This window comes from Notothenia rossii, assembly GCF_949606895.1.
Source record: "Notothenia rossii genome assembly, chromosome: 6".
Lineage (NCBI taxonomy): Eukaryota > Metazoa > Chordata > Actinopteri > Perciformes > Nototheniidae > Notothenia > Notothenia rossii.
The window spans coordinates 46,541,983-46,566,032 of NC_136909.1; the positions used below are offsets into that span (position 1 = coordinate 46,541,983).

Consider the following 24,050-nt stretch of genomic DNA (forward strand, 5'->3'; position numbering starts at 1 on the left):
TTTTTTCAAAGTGACAGACACATTGCTATAACCTATGGATTAACCTTCAGCCGCGTTTTTTCTCGTTTTAATGCCATTGAACAAGACTTTTGATCACAATAACAGCTAAAGTGAGCATATCTCCGTTTTTTGCAACCTAAAGCTACTCGTGTGTTGTCTGTATTTGCTGCCCCTGACACGAGTTCTGATCGCTCAGTGATGATCCTTATATTTCTATAATCTTGTTTGTGCGGATCCAATAAGTATATTGATCAGTGTACACTGTAAAAAAAAAAACGTTGTTTTTACGGTAAAAACCTGGCAGCTTTGTTGCCAGAATAATGATGTAAAAGATATGGTAAACTGTAAACAACTTTACAGAACAACGTGTATATTTTACAGTTTAAAACAGTTGTCATTTACATTTTAAATCTGTAATTTCAACAGCCCTTTTCTGCTGAATTAGCATGATCACGTTGCTATTAAACTGATTATTTCAGTAAGATTTACATGCAGTTGTTGTCTATTGTACATTGAATCCCATTCAATTTTACAGAAAAATACCAAACAAATAACACTGTTTAACTGTAAAAGCATCAGTGTAATGCTGTAATTTAACTGAATTTTCCCGCAAATTGTAATCAAAAGTTGTGTATAATTTAGTGTATTTTGCCGTAGTAATGACGAGTTTTACGGTGAAAGCAACCTCTAACTACTGCAATTTTAATTTTCTGTAAAATGTATTTATTACAATTAAAATGCAGCAAAAACTGTTTTATGAATAACAATCTCAAATATATAGTATAAAAGCGCCTGTAAGGATTATTGCTCAGTGGAAAAAAAATGTTTTTCCTATACATTAGTCAGATTGAAAGATTTAATTTAAACTACACTGCCTTCGTATATATATGTTTGACTATTACCAGAAATGTGAAGAATGTAATCCAGGGTACACAAATTAAGCATTTAAAATTAAAAATGCAAAGCTAGATAAACCTCAAGAGCCACTGTATTAAAAATTGAAAAAATTCCAACAAGAACTTGCCTTTCCAAGAATTTATTATATATATATATATATATATATATATATATATATAAATAATAGCAGTGATCAAAAACATCTGTCATTTCTCAACATACATATTGGTAAAACATACAAACTAAGGCTGCACAATAAACAAACTTCAAGCTGAACAAAGTTGAGAGGTTACTTACAAATGATTTATGGGAAATGTTTATAAAACAAAAAACAAAACAAAACCACCCAGTGGAGTGTAACACGTCAACATTTTTACACTCAACAGTGATGTCCTGAGCTTTTACATCCACATAAACCAACCGAAGATTGTTTAAGCAACTTCACTTTGTAACAGCAAACCCCAAGAGTGGCTACAATGACCTTAAAATAATAGTTTGACATTTTGAGAGTTACATATTGCATTTTTTTAAATTAGTTAAAAGAACAATTTAATTAGAAAAAAGGCACTTCAAATTTTAACTACGATTTAAACAATCAAACAAACTGTAACTTGGGCACATCGCCACATGCCATTGATCTTACTGTCCATATTCAGACATCACGCCACTCATGGTCCGAAAGTTCCTGTATCAAGGTGAGGACTCTCGGGTTCACCTGAAGACGGGATGCGCGTGTCTTCTCCACTTTGGTGCCCTTCTCTGGGTTGATGGAGAGGAAAAAACACCTTAAAATAGAAAAACAAACAAACAACAGAATTAATAATGAAATAGCTTGCCTAACAACAACAAAATTCACATCAATCTTATTATTTTGAAGCCAAAATGACAATTATCTTAACCCCCAATTCACTGAAGCAGCTGCTTTAGATTTGTTGCAGTTTAATAAAATAAATTGTTGGATAAAACCCATCCCAAAAAACACATACCTCTGGACAAACTCCAGGGTGGATGCCAGCTCTGACTGGTAGGCGATGTTGAAGCAATAATAGCTCCCAAACATCATGGACAGGGCAGAAACCAAGGAGGGGATGTTGTCCTGTACTATGTTTCGATCCACACTCAGCATGTATCGCTTTGAAGAATAGCATGATAATCCTAAAAAAGAAGAAAAACACAATTCAAACTAAATTAAAACAAGACTTGTCTTCCTGAAACATTTCACAAAACAATTTTAGCACATATGTTATTACATTTTAAGGTCTGTTAAATTGCTCTCACCATCAATACAAAAATGTATGTATGTGTATTTGCAGGTTAAGGGGAGATAAAGGGGATAGTTTAGGGCAGGGGTCTGCAACCTTTTTGACCAAAAGAGCCATTTTGCTGCTTTTTCCAAAACATTTTTTTGTCTGGAGCCGCAAAACATATTTCATAGCTTGATAGCTAATAAAGTTGTATTTATTGTTATATCAGACAAAAACTACAGTTTTTTTGCATTTATTAGGCTATTTATTACATGATATAAAAATGTTAACCTCTAATAAGAAACAAAGAACTCCTACAGTATAAGGAGAATTAAAAATAATACACAGGCCTACATTAAAATAAATTAAACACAGCACTTGGGGAGTCCTCTGCACATTTGAAGGAAAAAAAATATTATTAAAATGGGCCCACTTTGAAATAAATAAAACATATAGCTGCACCCTAAAAATAGTTAAAGGTAGGTTAGGTAAGAATGGAGAAACCAGCTCGAGTGCGCTAGAATTTGAAAATACACAACCGGAACAAACATACCTCTTCCTTCAGAGTTCCTCACAGAGCCCCTCCTCCAACACACACGAACGCGCGCATGACCAATGAGGCCACGAGATAAATTTGTGCACAGATGGAAGGCTGACAGGCAGGTAGGCCATCCAGTTATTTTAGCCGGGCCGGCTCAGATGATTGGTCGTGCTTTTTACAGCGCTACGGCTTCCAGAGATTAATTTTTGTATGTATTTATTGTCAAAGCATTTAATATATTCATTGCTATCGGGATGTTAAGAGCATTCCATGGAATATAACAAAAAGTGTTTTCTGAAATAAATTACATACCCCATTGAATTATGACCTATGATTATGACTGAAGATTGTCAGCTGTCTTCCTCTCCGTGTTGTTCCCGTTGTTCCTCGATACGTAAAGGCTGCAGTGCAGCACCTTTGACAACTTCTCTCTACATATCAAACATACCGGTAAACCAGCATCGTTTGCTGTGAAAGCATATAACTCTGTCCACACAGAATTAAATCCTGTGTTTCTCCTGTACTGTTCTTTGATTTATCCATTCGCTCATCGAGCCGGGGGTAAGGTTATTCACCCGCAGGAAAAGGCGCTCGTGCGGGACCTATAGCAGGATGTGACGCATATTTTAGTTGACCTAATTAATACCGTTTTGTTTTTTATTTATGTGTCACAGTATCACCTCAAAATACAAGATACGAAACATTTTCAACCATGCAACAAAATATAAATAGTCCTACAAATACTTTTATTTTATTTCCTTCCTATTTTTGTCTAAGCTCAAGGGAGCCAGAGCAGAGGGCTTAAAGGGCCGCATGCGGCCCGTGGGCCGCGGGTTGCCGACCCCTGGTTTAGGGGATAGTTCATATTGTTTGAAGGGGGGTTGTAGGAGCTACAGTTTGGAGAAACAGAGAGGAGAACCAGCAGACAGCTAAGCAATGCACTGCTGTGGACATAGTTAAGCCACCAAAAAAACTAAAACAATATTACTCTTAGTGTATGCTATATTAAAGAATATTTTCAAAGCTCTACCTTGCTGTCAGACAGCTATACAGTCTGTTTCTGATAGGGACTGAAGCAGCAGGGTACATTTGTGACAATATTCTAAATATAGCGTACATGTAAACTGAATTTTTAGGTGGCTAAAATACGTTTCGCTGCTGCACCCATCCACAGCTTTACATACGTACCCGTACTCCTGCCTGTTCCTCCAAAGACATGCAAGTAATACACTGACTATGGATAAGTATCCATAAGCATCCAAACTAGCCCTTTACGAGCTTACAGTAACAAAAAACATTGTGCAACATAAACGTCTCAAATTAGACAGAAAAGAGAGAAAGAAGTGGCAGAAAGAACAGGAAAAAAGTAGTGAACGTTTTTACTTACCACACACAACAATGGTGGGAGTCAACTGAACTTGGTCCATCTGTACTTCCCCTGCCAGGCATGTGTCCTCCACATAACAGAACATCGTGTCTTCCTTCTCATCAAAGTAGGACAGTAGAAGCAGCACCATGTCTTTGACGTCTTCAGAACAACCACTTAGCTCTCCTCTCATCACTTTGAACTTGGTTAAAGCCTGTAGCAACCTTTTGCTCTTGTACACAGCAACCGTATTCATGTAGTTCAGGAGTCGTTTCCCCTTCAGATCCAAATTCCGTGTGAAAGTTTCTTGAAGCTCACTTCCTGTGAGTTCCTTGAAGTGGACTGCCATGCCAAGGTCGTCGAACCAAAACGGCCACTCTTGCAGGAGGGATTTTATATTTGTCCCCTGGTTGACTTGTTTACGCTGCGTGTAGAACGTTGACTTCATTAGAAGTTTGACCTCCTCTGGATTTACATCAGTTTGCTTAGACATCACCCTCAGTTTTTCCTTTTTCTCCTGCTGGCTCTCTTCGGTCTCTCCAAGGGGCAGGAATTTTAAATCCCATTTAATGCACCCATAAGTGTCCTGGATTGCTGCTCTCTGTTCTGGAGGGACTTCATCTGTGTCTGACTCGTCGGTGCCATTCTTTCGTTTTCTTATTTTTGGGGTCGTGGATCGCTTCACATTCTCTATCCTATTTTGCAATTGCTTGACCAGAGAGTGATACCCTGGCCCGATCACGTCTCCCTCTATTATGTCTTGAAGAGACGTAGGATACTTTGCCACTATCTTTTTTGCAACTTCAATAGTGTGTCTTTTACTTAAGCAAGTACTTTTTCGCTTCATTTCACACACCAGAATCCGTACCATCTCTCTTCTCATTTGTGGACTAGGTCGTTTTCCTCTGTCCAGTGTCTGCATCAGTTCCTCTGGGAACTTATCCTTCGGTATCACAAAGCTATCCATCCAGTCTATATCAGGGCTTTTGCAGCTGTTGGAAGAGGTTGAGGATGAACTTCTGGGTGAATAGGACATCAAGGATGCAGAAGGTCTTGGCGAGCCACCAACAGATGAGCTGCTGGATTCAGGAGTCTGGCCTGCAAAACACACACATATTAACAAAAAGAGTTATGAGGAACACAGTTTTAATGTTTCTATATTTCTGATGTATCTTTTATGCAGGCCACTTTGGGCACTGGTTGCATCCTGTACTAAAATAGTCACAAGTATACATACATCTCAGCTTCCAAGCAGCAAGGACTTTTCTGGCTTGAATTGGCCTCAAAGCTGACAGCAAATCTGCTTCATTAACAAACTGGAAATCCTCATAGGTCTCCACCCCAAGGGATTGTAAAGTCTCTTCCAGAATATCTTTTGTCATCTCTGGAAGGTCAGGCAAGACCTCAGTGATGGCACTGCGTATAAATGTTTGCTCCATGTCTGTCATCTCTGGAATCATTGAAGAACGACACTTTTCGGTTTTCAAAATTACAAATGAAAGACAAAGATAATTAGACATTTAGTCAAGTAATACTGTACATACATTATATACAGATAAGAGGAACCTCTAATTTGAGTATAGGGTGTGATTGAGGATGTATACTTTTTATTTCTGTACATTGCAGAACAAAAACTGCTGTCACTTTAATATTTTTCAAATATTATTTTATCATTTTCCCTAAGCATACATGTGCATTGTTAGAATGGTTTCAACACCACAGTAGCCAATATCGTGTTTATTTTGACAACACACTGTGTTTCAGCGGGATGACTTGGTGCCCGTTAACAATGTATGATGGTAACGGATAAAAATCTACCAAGTCGTTAATGTTAACACATTGCAACCTTGCATTCTGTTTTGTCACAGAGTACAGGTGGTATTCAGAATGATAGTCAGTTTTATGTATATCCATCACAAAATACACAGCTGAATCATTTTGAATTAAAATAATGAGCAGTTCTCCGAACTCCATGGACTCGTCATTTTTGGACACAAGGAAAAGCCCTTTTTTATATGATGTACCTTTATACTGTATGTCTGTGGAAACACTAGTATTGTTTTCTGAAAAGCCAAACTCTCTCACTGCATGTTTGATTGAATCACTGTAAAGACTGGAGTAAAAATTACAACTGTCTTTGACTTGCAGAAGTTGACTGCATCCTGGCCCAGCTGAAAGATATGCTTGAAACATCTGATGTCTTTCGGATAAAGTTAGGCAGATATTTTTAAAGTTTTTCAAATGCCTGGCACATCTCTTGAAGTAGCTGTGTTTACTTTCAAAACGCATTGTCCATACTCTAATCAAGGGGCCACATTTCAAGATGAGTGCCGGATAGTGTCTCATGAAATGGTGCTTTGGTTTTAGTGGACTCTCAGGAAAGAAACACTTCCTTGTTTCCAAATATTCTTGGATTGTAATGTCAAGATAGGCTACCTGTGACAACGAAATATTTTGTGCACAAATCAGATCAACAATATCTTTAAGCTGGAGAGTCAACTGCCACACATCATCTTCTGGATTTTGCACTTTGTCTCCAATTAATACAGGCAGCAATCTTAACAAATTCCAGTTCTGAATGGCTTGACCTGAGAGCTTGAATACGTCAGAGTTGACAGCACAGGGCTTAGTGAGAGCATCAGATCCTTTGTACTTGAACTGTTTTATGCGCCGGTTCAAAAGTGAATATGTAAACCATTTCTTTTTCTTAATAAAATACTTTAAGTACAGTGCAACATCGTAGGATAAGACACCCTCAAATATGTCATGGCCTAAACAAGGTGGGAGACCTGGCTTGCAAACATGAAAAGATGTCAGAGCATTGAAGACAGAGTTTGCCTTTATGCCTTTGATGTGTGGACTGTCTTCAACTTGTAGATCAGCAACAGCAGAATCGTAACCTTCGGGTGTGCGCTGTGGCCCACATACATTTGGATCATCACTCTTAAACTCACTTTGTGTGATTTCACAGTACCTGCAAAAGTACTTTGAACGACTAAAGTTTTCAGTGAACCCACCAATACCGTGTGAACCCAAGTTATCACCCGCAATGCAGTACAGAGCCCCTTTGACCATGTCTCCAACTGTTGTAACTATTCCATTTTCCTCCAAATCTTTTAAATCCACTAACATCTCTGAGAACACCTTAGCAAATCCAAATTGTTTTAGGTCATTCTCTCCACACAATAAAACCAGGGACATGTGATCAGTATTAGAGCGCACATGAGCAGGTAGATTTGCCACAGAAAGATAGACTGCAACAACTTTGTGTTTTTTCCTAGCAGAGCCAAGGGGGTTGACAATTTCAAAAGCATCCTGGTACAGAATTAGCTTCAGGCATCCTGGATTTTCAATGAAGAACTGGTTGGACTTAAAGTTGTGTCCATCACTTATGTCACCAAAAACATCTGAGTCTGTTTCACATGACTGCTGTGACATTGAATTCTTCCAAAATTCTGATTCTAATAAGCCACTTACTGTTTGTTTCAGAGGTATGTAGTAAGCAAACCTTTGTGTCATATTTTCATCATTTCCTAATGTTACTTTTTTAGGCTCTATGTATTTGAACATCTTTTTGAATGTCTGAGCTCTTGAATATGTTGTTCTCAGTGGTCCCTGGTGACAGACTGAGAACAGATCGGAATCCTTCACACAATCACAGATTTTAGCAATAGCATCATCAGTTAGAGACATGTCATCTTTTAAAAGTGAACGTAGTTTACTTAAAATGTAATCCTGTCCCAACTCATGCACATTTTGCATCTCTTCGACAATGGTCTGTATTGTTGAAGCTGGAAGAAGGAGCTGCCCTTGCAATTTTAAGTAGAATAAGCATACATTCCTAAGATAGGTCTCATTGAAATGCTGTGTCAAATCAGTGCTTTCATTTGTTGTTGCATCATTTGGGCTCTGGGAAGCATCTTCATGTGCAGAACACGGAGAAATGGCTTCCCTGTAAATGTCACTTATGCTATCAACAGAACATGCTCTGTGTTTTCTGGACATATGAGCAGTAAATGACGATTTCACAGTGAAAGTATTTGTACAACCAGTTACTGGACATAACACAGGTCGTCCCTCCACTATATGATCTTTTAAGTGGGATATAAGTTCTTTCACTGTTTGAAATTGGCGCGCACATAACGAAATTGCACATTTCAAATCTGTAACAATGGCTCTAGCAGTGGCTGCAGGCACATTGTGCATCCGATAAAAGTGAGCTTTAAAATATGCGTAAGTACAAAATGTTCGCTTGCAGTTCGTGCCAACACATTTGAAAAAACACTGGGGTTCGTTCCTATGCACTCTAGAATGCAGCACATAACCCTTCAAAGTCTGTAGCGTTTTGCTGCAAAAACGGCAGGTAATCATTTTTAGGGGTTCCTATGCAATGCAGAACATAACCCCTCAACGGTTAGCTTACCAGTGCTACAGATGTGATCCTCCGCTCATGTGCACACAGCTCCACGTGGTCCGTGGCAGGCAGACTTGAGGCCGACTTGGCCGCGTAACCGTTAACCTGCAAATACGGCAGGTAATCATTTTTAGCACGCTAACACGACTGCCCGTTAACGTTGAACCCGCTCAGATGTAGCTTCAAACCCCCCGCTTCACAACAGCATGAATTAAATGAAAATAAAGAGTTCAGCTTTTAGCATGATACTTCAATAACGTTACCAGACTATTTAAATTAACTCCCGGTCAGTAGATGTTATAACTACTATGACTGCAAAATGCAATAAATCACAAACAGAATTGTCCTGACAACACACCGTGTTATAATTGAAGTTTGAAGAAAATAAACGGTTAGCTTACCAGTGCTACAGATGTGATCCTCCGCTCATGAGCACCTGCACATAGCTCCGTGGTCCGTGGTAGACAGACTTGGCCGCGCACTGAGCCGTTAACCTGCAAAAAGTGGCTGCTCCCGCGATAATTAAATAGTCCAATGAAATAACAGAAACAAACTCTACTGCTCAGTAGGCGTGTCTCAGTTTAGCGGCCGTTTCCTTCGGAGGCTGCGTTCGTTGACCGCTTGCGTCACTTCCGCCGAGAGGCTGTCCCAATTTAAAAAAAATACAAGACTCAAAAAGTAGATTTACCGCTGTGTGGACGGGCCGTTAGTGGCGCGTTCGATTACTGTTTGGGCTGTCTGCCGTGGGCTGCATTCCACTCCAAATAGCCGGGCGGCCCGAGAATCCAAACGCCAGCTGTTTTATGGATTCTCATTTAATTTCCAAAAATGTCTCAGTACTGGTTTATTTCCAATTTCAAAATAAACATATGTATTAAAAAAATAGAAATAAGAAGTAAGTATATTATAGTATATTCAAGAATGAAAAAATATAAAAAAACATGATTTTAACACATTGTCATGTTGTCGTTTTAACTGTATTGTATTGTTTTATGTATTACAGTTTTTCTGTGTTCAAACCACAGTAATCTGTAAATTATACAATGAAATATAATTATTTTTAACATATTCTTAATGTGAATTTAACAGTTTTGTTTGGTTCAGTACTTTACGAAATATTACTGTAAATTAAACACTGCTTCATTGTTTCTCTATTTACAGTTTTTTGATGTCGTGATTTTACAGCTTTTCCCTGTTAATTTCACAGACTTTTTTTACAGTGTAGCTAGAGTTCTGTGCTAACGGCCTTAACATTGTTTCGCTCTTAGCTAATTCAAAGGCTCAGCGCTAGCTTTGTGGGTTTGGAAAAAAAAAAAAAAAAAATCAGTTAGCTGAGTTTCTTCCCGTTACATGGATATATAACATTAATAGTTTATTGAATATTAATATGTCCTCAGACGCTGTTTCCTGCAGATGGCGCGTTTCCCCCAATAAACTATGAATGTTTTATATCCATGTAACGGGAAGAAACTCATCTAACTGATCATTATTTAAAATTGTTCAAAATAAAACCCACAATGCTAACGCTGAGCCTCTGAATTAGCAACAAGCGAAAAATGCTAACAGATTACTGCACCGAAATTCACTCACAAAACCTTATTATTTATCTTTTCTGCACATCCATGACATCGTTTCACATCGTGAGGTGACACAGAATCGAAGGGTACCCTCATTATGTCACAATCCTAATGTCATGTCATGTTTTTAGTTTAGTCTGTCTTGTTTTGGGTGTTATTTTGCTGTTCTGTTCCCACCTGTGTCTTGTTATCCTGTCGTTAGTTTCCCTGGTGCGTCTGATTGTCTAACTGTGTTCACCTGTTGCCCTTGTGTTTCTGCCTCCCCTGCCCGGCTGTTTCTTGTCTCGTGATTACCCCTCCCTGTATTTAATAATAATACATTTTATTTTTAGGCGCCTTTCATGACACCCAAGGACACCATACAATTTGTTAAAAAAAGAAAAGAAAACGCTAATAGGCAACAGAACATGATAAAAACACAAACAGGAAATCATGGAGGAGACAGTCAAGTGGAAACAAATGAAACATATAATGGGGAGCACTACAGTGAGTAGGCAGATTTGAACAGGTGGGTTTTTAATTGGGATTTAATTGGGACACAGCAGGAACCTACGCCAGGATCCTGTTTGTGGACTTCAGCTCTGCCTTCAACACAACCCTCTGGCTGGAGGCTGCGCTCCATCAGGACCAAAACCTCTCTCCATCAGGACCAGAACCTTTCTCCATCAGGATCAGAACCTCTCTCCATCAGGACCAAAACCTCTCTCCATCAGGGCCAGAACCTCTCTCCATCAGGACCAGAACCTCTCTCCATCAGGACCAACACCTCTCTCCATCAGGACCAAAACCTCTCGCCACCTCAACAAGGCTCGCCCCCCCCCTACTGACACTTTACCTCAGCCACAACGCAGACTCTATGCATTAGATAATGGAGATCACAGGATGGTAAATAATGCAATGTTTAAATAGCTTACTGCACATATTTTATATTCTATAATTTATTGCATTCTATTTTGATGTAAATTACTGCTTTATTTTATTTCTATCTTACTATATTTGTATTACAGTGTTCTTAATATAGTTGGCTATCTGTGTACTTTTTTTTATTTTTCATTTGTATGCAGCACGACACCCAGTCAAATTCCTTGTACGTGTGAACCTACCTGGCAATAAACCCGTTTCTGATTCTGATCTTTTTGTCCTCTAGGTTGCACTTTCACGTCTACAGTAGCGCAGAATGGACAGAAGAAACATGATTGGGCCTCAAGTTTTTTGCAGCCAATATACATTATCCTACAAACTTGGGATAGGAGGGTGAGTGAACAAGTTATCCATTGGTTGGAACCTACATCCCCATTGTTAGACGTACTAAATCCTGCACACTGCCCAATGTGAACATATGTCGCCATTTTGCAATTTCTGTTATTTTCAGTTGAGAATGTTTCAAAGTAATCTTACTTTTTGTTTCTACTGTTTATAAGTATGATGTTTAAATATTAAATGCTGGGTTCATTAGTTGTACTATAATTCTACAAATATTTTTATATTTTAAGTTTTCAGAGTAATTGTCATGTTGTCAATGTCATTTTGTTGAACCTGTTTGATTGGAAAATGTTAGAAAAAAGCTGTAAAATAACAGTATTCTAGCTGTAGAACTTTAGGTTCTGTATTTATTTTAGTGTTTGATACATCTAATTAAAAAAAAATGTAAAAAACTGTTTTTCTCATCAGAACTTTATTTAAGGTATTTTAATGTAACACTTTAAGACAATGGATTTTGAAAAGAGAGGAAAGTTTCCTCTAAAATCTTTAAGGACAATTTCTGTATACTAATTGCTTTTGCACTTTATTTCAGTTAAAGTATTTTTACTTTAATTTTATGGTTTTTGTTTGGCAGCCGCTGCTGCCAGTAATTTGACCGTTCTTTTACGGGTTTTTTGCCCATAGAAGTTTTAGTGCTGTACTTTTATTAAAGGTTATTGACTGTAAAAAGAGAGGCTAAATCTGTAAAATTAGAGTATTTGCCCATAGAAGTATTAGTGCTGTACTTTTATTAAAGGTTATTGACTGTAAAAAGAGAGGCTAAGTCTGTAAAATTAGAGTATTTGCCCGTAGAAGTATTAGTGCTGTACTTTTATTAAAAGGTTATTGACTGTAAAAAGATCAGATAAATCTGTAAAATTACAGTGTTTTCCTGTAAAATCTTTAAGGACAATTCCCGTAAATTAATGGCTTATTATTTTACTGTAATTTAAGGGTTTTTGTTTGCCAGTGCTTTGACCGTTTTTTTACGAGTTTTTTTTTTACAGTGTGTGCTATGTTGCAAAACGTGCATTTTTTTCAAATCTATATCTTCAGCATGTGAAGAATGCATGTTATCAACGTCTAGCAAAGCTGCTTTAAACAGAAGATGATGATAGCATGGGGTCAGCGAGACACAGCCCTTACGAAAAAACACTATAGTATTACTATTAGAGATGTCCCGATCCGATCACGTGATCGGGGATCGGAGCCGATCACGTGATTTTCAAAAGATCGGAATCGGGAGAAAAAAAAATCTGGGATCGGGATTCTTTTTTTTTTTTTAAATACTTTTTTTTAAATTTTGTATTCAATGTTACAAAACAAAAATGACCATGTTCAAGTCTTAAAGTCATCCTGAGGCCTTAGTTTTGGTTTCAAATGACAGAACATCATGTATGTGTTGCTTTTTTGGGGCTTGTTTTCATAGACCTGGTTGCTTATTTCTCTCAAATCTGACAACAGAGTGGGCAGGGCGCAGTTCCTAATTGTAGCAGTAAGCTAACGAGTACTGAAAGCTTTATTTTGTTTTGATCCAATGCTGCACAACTGAACTGATCCAATGCTGCTGCGAAAGAAAGAAGCTATATCCATGTTGGATAGAATATCCAATTTAAATAAAAAAATAACCTTAGGGGACAACTTGAATGCTTTTTTTTCTCTTAATGCATTGCATAAAGATCGGATCGGGAAAAATCGGTATCGGCAAATTGTCAAAATCAAATGATCGGAATCGGATCGGGAGCAAAAAAAGGTGATCGGGACATCCCTAATTACTATTAAGAATTACTATAGAAATACCACAAAAAACTGCTATAGTATTTCTATGGTGTTTTGGGACACACTATAGAGAATTACTTTAGTAATACTATAGAGTTGGCTATGGTGATCTTATAGTGAAGTTACAGTTATACTATAGTGTTTCCTGTAGTATTTCTATGGTTTTTCGGCCACTATAGGAAATTACTATAGCTACACTATTGAGTTTTATGTAGTATCACTATAGTGCTTTCTATATTATTTCTATGGTTTTTTGGAACACACTACAGAACATTACTATAGTAATACTATAGAGTTGGCTATGGTGATCTTATAGTGAATCTATAGTTAATTAGCTTTAATAATGATGTATTCATCCCTAGAGTAAGTATGGTATCAACAAATAAAAGTTAGCAGGCAGAGCAGTTTCAATTTGAAAGATAGGGACTTTATTAACAAAATAAAATGCATTGTTCACAGAATATGAATACGAATAAGTTAAATGTAAAAAAATTCCAAGAACAATTTCAGGCCTGAAACAGAAATGGTTGGGCAATGAAATTAAGGGAAAAAGTGTCCCAACCCCTATATACAGTATAAACACATTTCACATTCATATACTTACAACCCATGCCTCTCTACCAAGTCAGAGATGCAAACTCTGACAAGTTTGAGGCTGGTCTTCTCAGTAAGAATGTCATTTTGCAGTTCATCAAATACTTCTGGAATTTTCTTCTTAAGTAGATCAGTTAGGCTATTCAGAAGAACTGGTTCTTGGCTGAACAAAACAATAAGAGCAAGCACAGCACAAAGTAAAGTTCTGGCCTGTGTGATTTTTTGAAACACAATTTAACAAGCATGGTACATGTATACCTGAGTTTGACAGACTTTTCTTAGGACAGGCTGAAGATCCGGTGCTTCAGAAAAGTGCACTTGGAATCTGTCAAAGTTACTGATTCTCACTTCTATCAACATCTATAAACTCTTTGAAGTCTGTGTTGTATTTTAAAATCCTATCAAGGACAAATCCAAATGCACCTGTTACTTCCAGGAGATGTTTTGTGCTTTGGACACTGTAGATTTTTCTTTTAATTTACTTTTTGCTAGGACTTTAACAGATTCCTGCAGCTCATTCCCGCTTCCTGTAATTATAAGAAAAAGACAAATTCATCCTGATGTTGACGAATCATATTATGCCGGATTAAATTAAATGCCATCATCTATCATCTACTAGTTAAACCCATTAATACACACCTTATATAAATTATAAGCAGTATGGTAATTTTAAGTTAATTAACTTCACCCATAAAGACAACTTCTAGAGAAGCACAGGGGAGATTCTGCTCAGCCTCCAGTGGCGTTTTCTCCTGGAGACTGGGTATTTCTTTATATTTTTTATTTGTATTTAAAAACATCTCTCCGCTGTCGTCAATGAGTATTTTACAAAGACTGAAACAGCGCCCCTCTAAATTAATGTGTGGTGAAACACAGTATTGCACGCTACGCTCACTCTATACTACACCCGCAGTCCGCTGTGTCAGGGACATGTCAAGGAAAGCCCGCCGGCCTTCCCTTCCAATGAGTTGATTGGTCGGAAGGAAAGCCCGCCGGCCCTTCCCGTCCGACCAATCAAATCGGGAAGGCCTAACTGCCGTGCGTGACGCTGCGTCTCATATACACAGTTGCCTTAGCGACAAGAGGCAGATATGAAATCCCCCTTCAACACAATATAATATTTGCAAGTATAGAGTAGTGGCTGATGTTTTAGTCAGAAACAGGTAAATTGTAGTGTACACGTACTACTAATAAATAACTTTAGTGCGAGTAAGTTACGTATTTGCACTGTAAGAGACTATATCAACGCAGCCTCACTCGCACTTTCTCGCCACATCTGGCCGAACAATGAAACCTAGCCAAAGTAGCTAGATAGCATTAAACATATAGCTGCTAATGCTATCAATATAATGCCGATAGCTTGGTTTCACTTGACGTCACACCGCTGTATTCCTTTGGCGCGAAATTCCATTGGAAGTCAGGAAGTAATTTTTATACAGAGGATCTAGCTGCTGTTACCATTGTGAAAATGCCGGTGTGTTGTGTAGTTTACGGTTGTTCCAATCGATCTGGCCGAGAGAAAAACAAGAGGTTTTACCGAGTGCCGAAGGTTGTCGTCCATAAAGCTGAGCAATTTAAGAAGCTAACCGAAGAACGCCGGAAAAAATGGCTTTCAAACCTACATCTGCGGTCGGGAGGAGCAGAGTCGTCTAATGCACGTGTCTGCAGCGACCACTTCATCAGAGGTATTAGCTAACTTGGTTTTTGTGGCTTTGTTTATGTATTATTGGGTTGTGGTTAAATGCTTATGTACTTAGTAATACTGATCATGTTTAAGTTACCTGTAGTCTAATATGGACTTTGTTGGGACTTTTTATGGTGCCCTAGCGCTTTGGGTGACGTTGAGTCGGTAGACTGGGCTCCCACTGTTAGCCTCGGTTACCACACAACAAGTAAGCCCAGATCAGAGGCATCTCTTCGACGAGAGCAGAGGATGGAGCTCAAGGAAGACCCACAAAGACAATCAGAATGTGCAGAGGCTTTGTTGGATCTCCTGCAGACAACCGAGAGCCCAGAACCGACGCAACCCCCGTCTGACAGCCCACAACCAGAGGACACCAGTGGGATATTAAATGACCAACAAGGTAAATTAACCACCAGCATTATTATTAAATATTACAAATGTGATTGTCAGAAAATCAATGCAAACTTTGAATTAGGTTTAGGTTTAGAAAATAGAGTACTAACTTGAGAATCTGCAATAATTGGAACAGAGAACTTGCATGTGGTTGTCAAAAAGATAACAATTCACATTCATATTTGACTATTTTAAATAACTAATTATGCTTGCTACTGCTATATTGTATGCAGATGCAGGATGCCAGACTGATTTAACGATGGAGGACATCGAGAGGATGGAGGATGTTCTGAGACAGAACACAACAGAGCTGGGAGATCTTCGGACAAAGGCACTGGACACAAAGTTCAACCAGGAGTCCTTTGAGAACAACGAAGAGAAGACAAAGTTTTACACCGGGCTCCCCAACTTCTTAGTTTTACTTCAGGTTTTTCAACTGTGCGAGCCCTACATCACCTGTGGCCCTATGTCTGTGCTCTCCAAATTTGAACAGTTCATTTTAGTTTTGCTGAGGCTGATTCTAAATCTCCCTCTGAAAGATTTGGCTTTCAGGTTCAACATCTCTCTCTCCACTGCTTCTAGAATTTGGCATAAGTTAATTGACATACTTCTTGAGATTACAGAATTTATAATTGAGTGGCCAGAGCGACATGTACTTCAAGCTACAATGCCAATGGGATTCAGACAGGCATTTGGATGTAGAGTTGCTGTGATTATTGACTGTTTTGAAGTTTTTATTGAGAGGCCCTCTAATTTACTAGCTAGAGCACAAACATGGTCCAACTACAAGCATCACCATACTGTTAAATTTCTGATTGGTGTTGCTCCCCAAGGCTATGTCACTTACATATCTTGTGCCTGGGGAGGAAGAGTTAGTGATAAACAGATCACAATACAGAGTGGGCTCCTAAAAAACCTGTTACCTGGAGATATTGTCCTAGCAGACCGTGGGTTCGATATTGGCGATAGTGTGGGATTTGACTGTGCTTCACTAAAGAGGCCTGCATTCACCAGGGGGAAAAGTCAGCTGTCAGCATACGAGGTGGAAGAGACAAGAAAAATAGCTAATGTGCGTATTCATGTCGAAAGAGTCATAGGATTAGTCAGAAGAAAATATCAGATTCTGCAAAGCAGGGCTGTGCCCATAGAGCACATGCTAACAAAACCAGGTGAGGCACTAGCATTAATTGACAAGATTGGGGTTATTTGCTGTGCCTTGTCTAATCTGTCAGTGTCTGTTGTCCCATTGGAGTAAAGTCATGGAGCTGTAGTCTTGTAAATAAGAAACCATGTATTATTCAGTATCATTTAATCTTTTCAGTAAACATCTTTTTGTGTTCAAACATCTTGTGTTCAAGTCTTTTCAGTAAACATCTTTTTGTGTGTTGTAAATTGTGTAGCCCTAATCAATATACAACTTTCATCTACATTCAGGCTTAATTCATTCAACAATATTCTAGAGATGACAATTGGTCTGGTGACGCTCCCATGTATGGCCATTGAGGGTTATTGTAAATGTAAATAAGAAACCATGTATTATTCAGTCTTCTTAGTATCATTTAATCTTTTCAGTAAACATCTTTTTTACAATAGCAATATATCACACAGCCCTACTTCCTCTAGTGAGTGTGGTCAGTGAATATGAAGGTACTGTAATGCAGGTTAAAGAGCTGCCACTGTGCAAATAATAATGCAACAAGGAGAGAACCACAACTTCCGCTCACACCAAAGTCTTCTGTCACCATGGGGCAGCCAATCAGATCCAAGGAGCAGATGAATGGTTCGGAGTTTTTTGGATCTATTCCGGCGATCACAGGCTCGATGTAGTATGGCCCAAACCTGATGAGAGCATGAAATATTTACCATTTATGCAGGTATTTGTGCCTACTGTAAGCAGCTTAAATGTGGACATGGGTCTTTATTAAGTTCAGTGCACTCACCTCTTCTCGTACAACAGGTTGGACACCATGCTCATGAAGGTCTTGGGCTTGATCTGGCGACCCTCCTTCAGCTCGTACAGGTTGAGTCTGAATTTAAGCCTCTGGGATCTACACACAAGGCAAAGACGTCCATCAATCCTCAGATATTTACATTGAATTCAGTCATCACAAATCTAACTTATTTCAAAGCTATGGATAGCAGAATTTCTAATAACGTTTTCTCCCCTATTTATTAGAATGCAGAGTTATACTATTCAACTACAATACTTTAGTTGTTGGTATAAACATTATAGGTGTAGTATTGTACTTGACACTCCAGGCTTTCTCTAGATGAGAAGTCTTACTTATTCTAGATCTGAGAGTTGTAGCTTTATAGAGTTGTAAATCAACCCTGTCATCATAGTACCCTGGTGTTCACAACTGTTTAGCCACTTTGAAAAAACAAGGTGGAGGTCTACACAATCACACTGTCTGAACATCAGTGGCCAGTCCTGCCAGCCCAATATACAGCTTATCTCCCATGGGGAAGATCTTCAGGAAATCTGTGGTGACCATCTGAGCCTGGATGCCAAACCTCCGGTCCGCTGCTATCGCCACACAGTTCTTCCCTCGCATGGCCATGACGGCCCCTCCGTTATAGGACATAATAGACTGGATGAAGAAGGAGAAACGTAAGAAGAGTTAAGTTAGTCAGAGCTTAAACCATTGATAGATCAAACAACTGATTAAAGAGACAAATCAAACTATTTAAACATAAAGCTCATTTTTAAGCACATTCATTGAAATAAAAATTAAGTTTAAGTTGAGGCCCTTCTATACAGCATAACATGTAAAGAATATCCTAAGAATATGTATTATTTGCAACAAGCAAATAAGATACTGAATAATGTTGTCCTCAAAATAAATGACTGAAATCTATGTATTTCATTTAAGGACCAAAAACATGACTCAGGGTTATTTCCAACCACCCAAATGTGTAAACATGGAGCATAACGTTCATCTAAAATCATTTCAACGATCAAAAGAAATAAAAGTAAGATAAAATAAAAAGTGTAGTTGTAGAACATTATTATTGAACCAAAGTCTTTATTATCCCGCGTTATACATGTTTAAATGTAATGATGTATAGTGAAACGTCGTTGCTGGGTTGTTGAAGTTGTTGCAGTTGTCTGCTGTCAGTGGACTCACATTAACAAATTGCTGACTAGCTTAGTAGGTTGAAGCTTTAGCTAACCAAACTAGCAATGTCTAATTAACCAAACGTTAGCTGATGTTGACCCAAACGCAACACCAGCCCTTTAAGTGAACCGGATTTATTGAATCATAATGCCATTAAAGTGAATTTGGGGAATGATTGTAACAGTTAAGTTAGCCTACAAGACACAACGTTAGCTCGTGTGCAGCTAGGTAAGCTAAGTATTTAGCATTGCAGCTATGCCCCGGCTACCATCACAATGAAATGTTTTGTATAATTAACTACAACATTGAATATATTGAAACGTTTAGAGTTGTGAGATTGAAGTTACTTGCAACCCCAAATTTAAAATATGTTTTCATTGAATATTTGCTCAGTTTAAGCAGGATGGAGAAGTCTATAAGCTAGCTGGCTACCAACATTAGCTTAGCCATCTCTTGTAACTGTTACCCTTAAATAGAGAACCACAGTGACGCGTCGTAAAACCCGGAAGTAAGTTAGCATTTTTAGCACTTCCGGTTCCTTCCTCAAAAAGCAATGCATTTTTTCCATGGGGTTTTGGAAAATAGCTCGAAATAAGGTCTGTGGTTGACACAAATTTAAGAGGTAATTGACGTTTTGTTCTACGACATTAAATACATCAGCAGTGACCCCACTGGGGATTTTTGAAGAGTTTACGTGTCTGAAAAACGATGGTTGTTACCGAATGGCTGAATAGGACTACAGAAATTGTCGAGGCCATTGTACGTCATTACGCCGAACACCTAAACACTCCCGCTAAGTTTGTTTTCCCCTGTGTTCTGCTTGAAGGCAAGTACCTGCCTATCTTTAGTATCTGTATATCTATATCTGACCATTAGAATCTGTATTTTTGAAATTGTCGTTTTTAACACCGTAGTTTTACAAATTATAGAATAATTAATTACCAGTGTTTTCCAATTTTACTCGGCAGTTTGTTTCGTTGGCTAACGTTAGCTAAAGCTAGCGCTACTAGTTAGCTACGCAATGGTTTGTTGCTTTGCTCCGGGTTGCAGCCACAGGTCTTCGCATGAAACGTGCTTGTTCTATCGTTTCCCGGCCAATGTTTTCCAAAGGAGAGTCTGGATTCGTGCCATGAGGTAAGCTGACGTTACATTTTTGTCCATGTCACGGTGAAATGTAAATAATGGGTAGTGACTGTATCGCCGTTATAGAGATGGCGCTGCTGAAAAGACCGCAACATAAGTAAAGATAATGAATACATCCTATTAAAACCTGTGTGGCTTATATGATAAGTCTTATTTGTACAAGCAGCATAACGTTTCACCATGTAACTAAAGATTGTAGTCAGGGAAATCAGTTTGACATATTGAACTAATAACAAATCACCTCTGGCTGGCAGAGAACTCTCTGCTCCATAGCTTCTCTTGGACGTAAAATCACATGTACATTTTACATTTATATTCAATTTAATACTCCATCCCTCACATACTTTTGTATATATAATAACTTATATTTTGTTTTTCTTGTTATGCTGCTGCTACACAAACATTTCCCAAATTGGGATCAATACAGTAATATCTTATCTTAATTAATTAAGAAATATAACTATTATAATTAGTGTAGCAGCTGACACCTATTTTCAATATGGATTAATCTACCATTTATTTCTTTAGTTCAATTTTCATCTATAAAAATGTCAAAATAGTGAAAATGTTCACGAGACTTATCAAAGTGCAAGGTTATATCTTTAGATGTTTTGTTTTAGCCTATGTACTGTATGTCTTAATGCTCTTACAGTATATGTGACGGTGTGACATCCATGAAACTATATTTTATATCTTCCCAACAGACGAGCTGACAGGAAACCTAACACTCTAACAACCACAACATTGCAAAGGCGAGTAAATGTAAATTAAAAACAATTCACCATTTTTTAATTTCTTCTTCCTTGCAGTGAGGTGAAGCTGACCTTGCACTTGGTACCAGTAAGGATGTTCCTCACGCAGGCTGAATGTTTCTCCTTCCTTACTGACAAAGAAGCCCTTGATTTGCAATGCTTTACTAATTATCATTTCCCTGGCTCCGTAGGGACACTTTACCTCCAGCACAGCGGAAGACCCTACCAGACCATCCGGAGATGCCCCCAACAATCCTGATAGGGAGAGCCACAAATCTGACTCATGGACCTGCATCTGAGTTGCAGTGGTGAATGCCCTGACGCCCTCAGATTCATTCATAGTCCCCTACTGTACAGACACAACACCATCAAGGGCCTGTTGTTGCCCTAGCACCCTGGCAATAAAGGAAGCAGTCACACGCTTTGCCCTCAGGACAGCTCCAAAGTTGCTGGCAGTCAACCTTCCTTTCCTGAACAAATGCCAGTTTGGGCTGGTTCGCTGACCAGTGGTAGCCACCTGAATTGCCCTCTGTTGCTCTTCAGACAATGCCATGCTTGCCACAATTGCCTCAGGTCCCTGATGCCCAACAGATTTGATCATTTCAGGAACAGTAAGTGTTTCCAAGCTGTAGTGTTCCTCTTCTGGCTCGGGGGAGAGAAGCCAAGAAATTCCTGAGAACCTGCCCCCGAGTCTGTCCCTCAGCCAGTCACGATCTTCGGAGGTGGGCTCTCTTGTCAGCGGGTTAAATTAGTTATTGGTTTCAACAGTCACATTAAAACAGTTACTAAATCAGCTTACTATCACCTAAACAACATATCTAGGATTAAAAGACTAATGTCACAGCAGGATTTGGAAAAACGTGTCCATGCTTTTATCTTCAGTAGACTGGACTACTGCAATGGTGTCTTCACAGGTCTCACTAAAAAATCTATGAGAAAGCTGCAGCTGATTCAGAACACCGCTGCTCGAGTCCTTACCAACACTAAGAAATTGGATCACATCGCTCCAGTTCTGAAGTCTTTACACTGGCTTCCAGTGTGTCAAAGAATAGATTTCAAAATACTGCTGCTGTTTATAAAGCACTGAATGGTTTAGGACCAAAATGCATTTCTGACCTCCTGCTAAATTATGAACCATCCAGATCTCTCAGGTCTTCAGGGACTGGTCAGCTTTCTGTCCCCAGAGTCAGAACTAAACATGGTAAAGCAGCGTACAGTTATTATGCTCCAAATATCTGGAACAAACTCCCAGAAACCTGCAGGTCCGCTGCAACTTACTACTTTTAAATCCAGGCTGAAGACTTTTCTTTTTGTCGCTGCTTTTAATGAAACTATTAATATCTTAGACTGCACTGTAACTTTTATCCATGTATTTTTTCTTTTAATGTTTATTTTATTAGCTTTTCTTTTTAATGACTGATTTTAAATGCCATTTTCTTAATGTCTTTCATTTTTTGTAAAGCACTTTGAATTGCCTTGTGTTGAAAAGTGCTATATAAATAAACTTGCCTTGCCTAATAAAGATTTCATGTGACACATACAATTGATTTGTTGATGGGAATTAATGTGAATAAATTAACTCGGTCTTAAAAGGTTAACGGTACTCTTGCTATCACTACTCACCGACACTATAAACCTTGTCCCTCATGCTAGCCCTGACAACACCGGTAAGCACACTAGGCTGCACTGTAACGTGTCCTGACTTGTAGTGGTTCTCTCCTCTATCTACACTCTTCTTGTCATCTTTGTAAAACGATATCAGACTGGTAATTAACACAGCCATGACTTCTAGTTAAATTCAGTGTGGCTAAAATGAAAAGCTTTGTTAAAATATGCAAGCACGCGAAAGTCAAATTCAGCTTTATTGTCAAAAATTCTACATGTGTTATACATCCAGAAATATCAAAATATCGTTTCCCACAGTGTGACATGTATACATAAAACAAAAAGGGCCTAGATAAACGTGGTATACATTAAACAAAACGGGCCTAGATAACCGGGGTATACAGTTTAAAATGGTAATATATTTAAAGTGTTCAAAGTGCAGTTTCAGTGCAAGTCAGTTGAAACGATCTTAAGTTGGCGTGACGTTGAAGTCGTGCGACCCTGCTGCTGTACTGGCTTGTACTTCGTTTATAGCATAACGTTAGCATTTAGCTTTTGGCGACTAGATTTATGATTCAAAAATGATAAAAGTAGGTTTGACATGTGGAGATTATCCGGCTGAACAAAACGTGATCCCTCTCTTAAACGTGTGTCAACCACAGACCTTATTTCGAGCTATTTTCCAAAATCCTATGGAGAATTTGCATTGGTTTTTCGCGAAGGAACCGGAAGAAGTTTACTTCCGGGTTTTACGACGCGTCACTGCGGTTCTCTATACTAGTTACATTTGACCATTTACCTAAAAACAGATTGGCATGTGATCTAATGTCTGGTGCTCTTACCATTGTGAGTGTGTTGTGATTTTTTTCACGATATCTGCGGCGTGCAGGTTCATTTAATTGTTTGACATAGTCGGTGTCCTCCATGATTCCTGCGTTGATGAATGATTGCGTTTTCACTTCCTGACCTCCACTTGAATTTCGCGCGTCATAGAAGTCACGTGACTGAAACCAAGCTATTGAAGAATTATCACAGAAAAGAGTGTAAGCTACATTAAGTTAAGATACAAATAAATATAATAAAAAAGAAGAACGGCCTAAAGGAAAATAATTGTCATCCAGGCAGCTAAACTCAAACAATAGTTAGCTGTTCAACATTGGCAAAACATATTTATTTAAGTTTAAAAATATGTATTTAGACCCCTAGCTTGCTCACATTATGACAATATATCTGCTCACTTTCTTAAAAACGTTTTGTTTCTGTATAACTTACCTAGAGTTAGACTCTCCTCCGCTGACATCCATCCTCCACAGCAGCCAGAGGTGAAATGGCAGTTGGGACATTTGATTGACAGTTGGACAGTTGAAAAATGATACATTTGAAATAACTCAACCGTGATTGGGCAGGACAGTGCCCAATGTTAGTGCCCAATAGAGAGGCGAAGTCCCTCCCCTTCCGGGAGCCTCCATGGGACCCCGGAAGCGGAAAATTATACATTGAATTCAATGGAGAGAGAAAACGTATCTTTTGATCCCGTTTGGATTGTGCCACGAACTACACATATGATGTTTGTCAATTTAAAAGAACATTTTGCAAGTCAAAAAAATAAAAATGTGTCGTAAAACTGTGAAGTAGCAATTTTTTTTGTGTTAAGCCGCTCAGTGAACTACATGTCTCTGGTCCCGCATAATACGCGTCAC

At 38.5% G+C, this 24,050-nt stretch overlaps 2 protein-coding genes and 1 long non-coding RNA gene across 4 annotated transcripts; 1 reads left to right on the plus strand and 2 right to left on the minus strand.

The window, feature by feature from the left end:
* Window positions 1–1,089: 1,089 nt before the first annotated feature.
* On the minus strand, window positions 1,090–8,894 carry LOC307044836 (uncharacterized protein). 2 transcript variants are annotated; one of them, XM_079690241.1, is made up of 6 exons: window positions 8,864–8,894; window positions 8,472–8,567; window positions 5,286–5,498; window positions 4,070–5,146; window positions 1,884–2,052; window positions 1,090–1,682 (listed from the first exon to the last, which is right to left on the minus strand). In XM_079690241.1, exons 3-6 carry the CDS (start codon window positions 5,494–5,496, stop codon window positions 1,550–1,552), a joined length of 1,590 nt encoding a protein of 529 aa, XP_079546367.1. In that variant the 5' UTR covers window positions 5,497–5,498; window positions 8,472–8,567; window positions 8,864–8,894; the 3' UTR covers window positions 1,090–1,549. The 2 variants fall into 2 exon arrangements, with proteins under 2 accessions (XP_079546367.1, XP_079546368.1); XM_079690242.1 differs by lacking the exons at window positions 5,286–5,498; window positions 8,864–8,894 and having other exon boundaries at window positions 8,472–8,545.
* Window positions 8,895–16,339: 7,445 nt separating this feature from the next.
* Window positions 16,340–23,656, minus strand: LOC307044845 (proteasome subunit beta type-3-like). Its single transcript, XM_079690266.1, has 6 exons — window positions 23,623–23,656; window positions 23,193–23,365; window positions 18,138–18,322; window positions 17,672–17,779; window positions 17,456–17,570; window positions 16,340–16,732 (listed from the first exon to the last, which is right to left on the minus strand). Exons 1-6 carry the CDS (start codon window positions 23,648–23,650, stop codon window positions 16,619–16,621), a joined length of 723 nt encoding a protein of 240 aa, XP_079546392.1. The 5' UTR covers window positions 23,651–23,656; the 3' UTR covers window positions 16,340–16,618.
* On the plus strand, window positions 18,329–21,051 carry LOC307044855. Its single transcript, XR_013809703.1, has 3 exons — window positions 18,329–19,984; window positions 20,698–20,745; window positions 20,937–21,051. It is a non-coding gene; the product is annotated as an uncharacterized lncRNA (long non-coding RNA).
* Window positions 23,657–24,050: the final 394 nt, after the last annotated feature.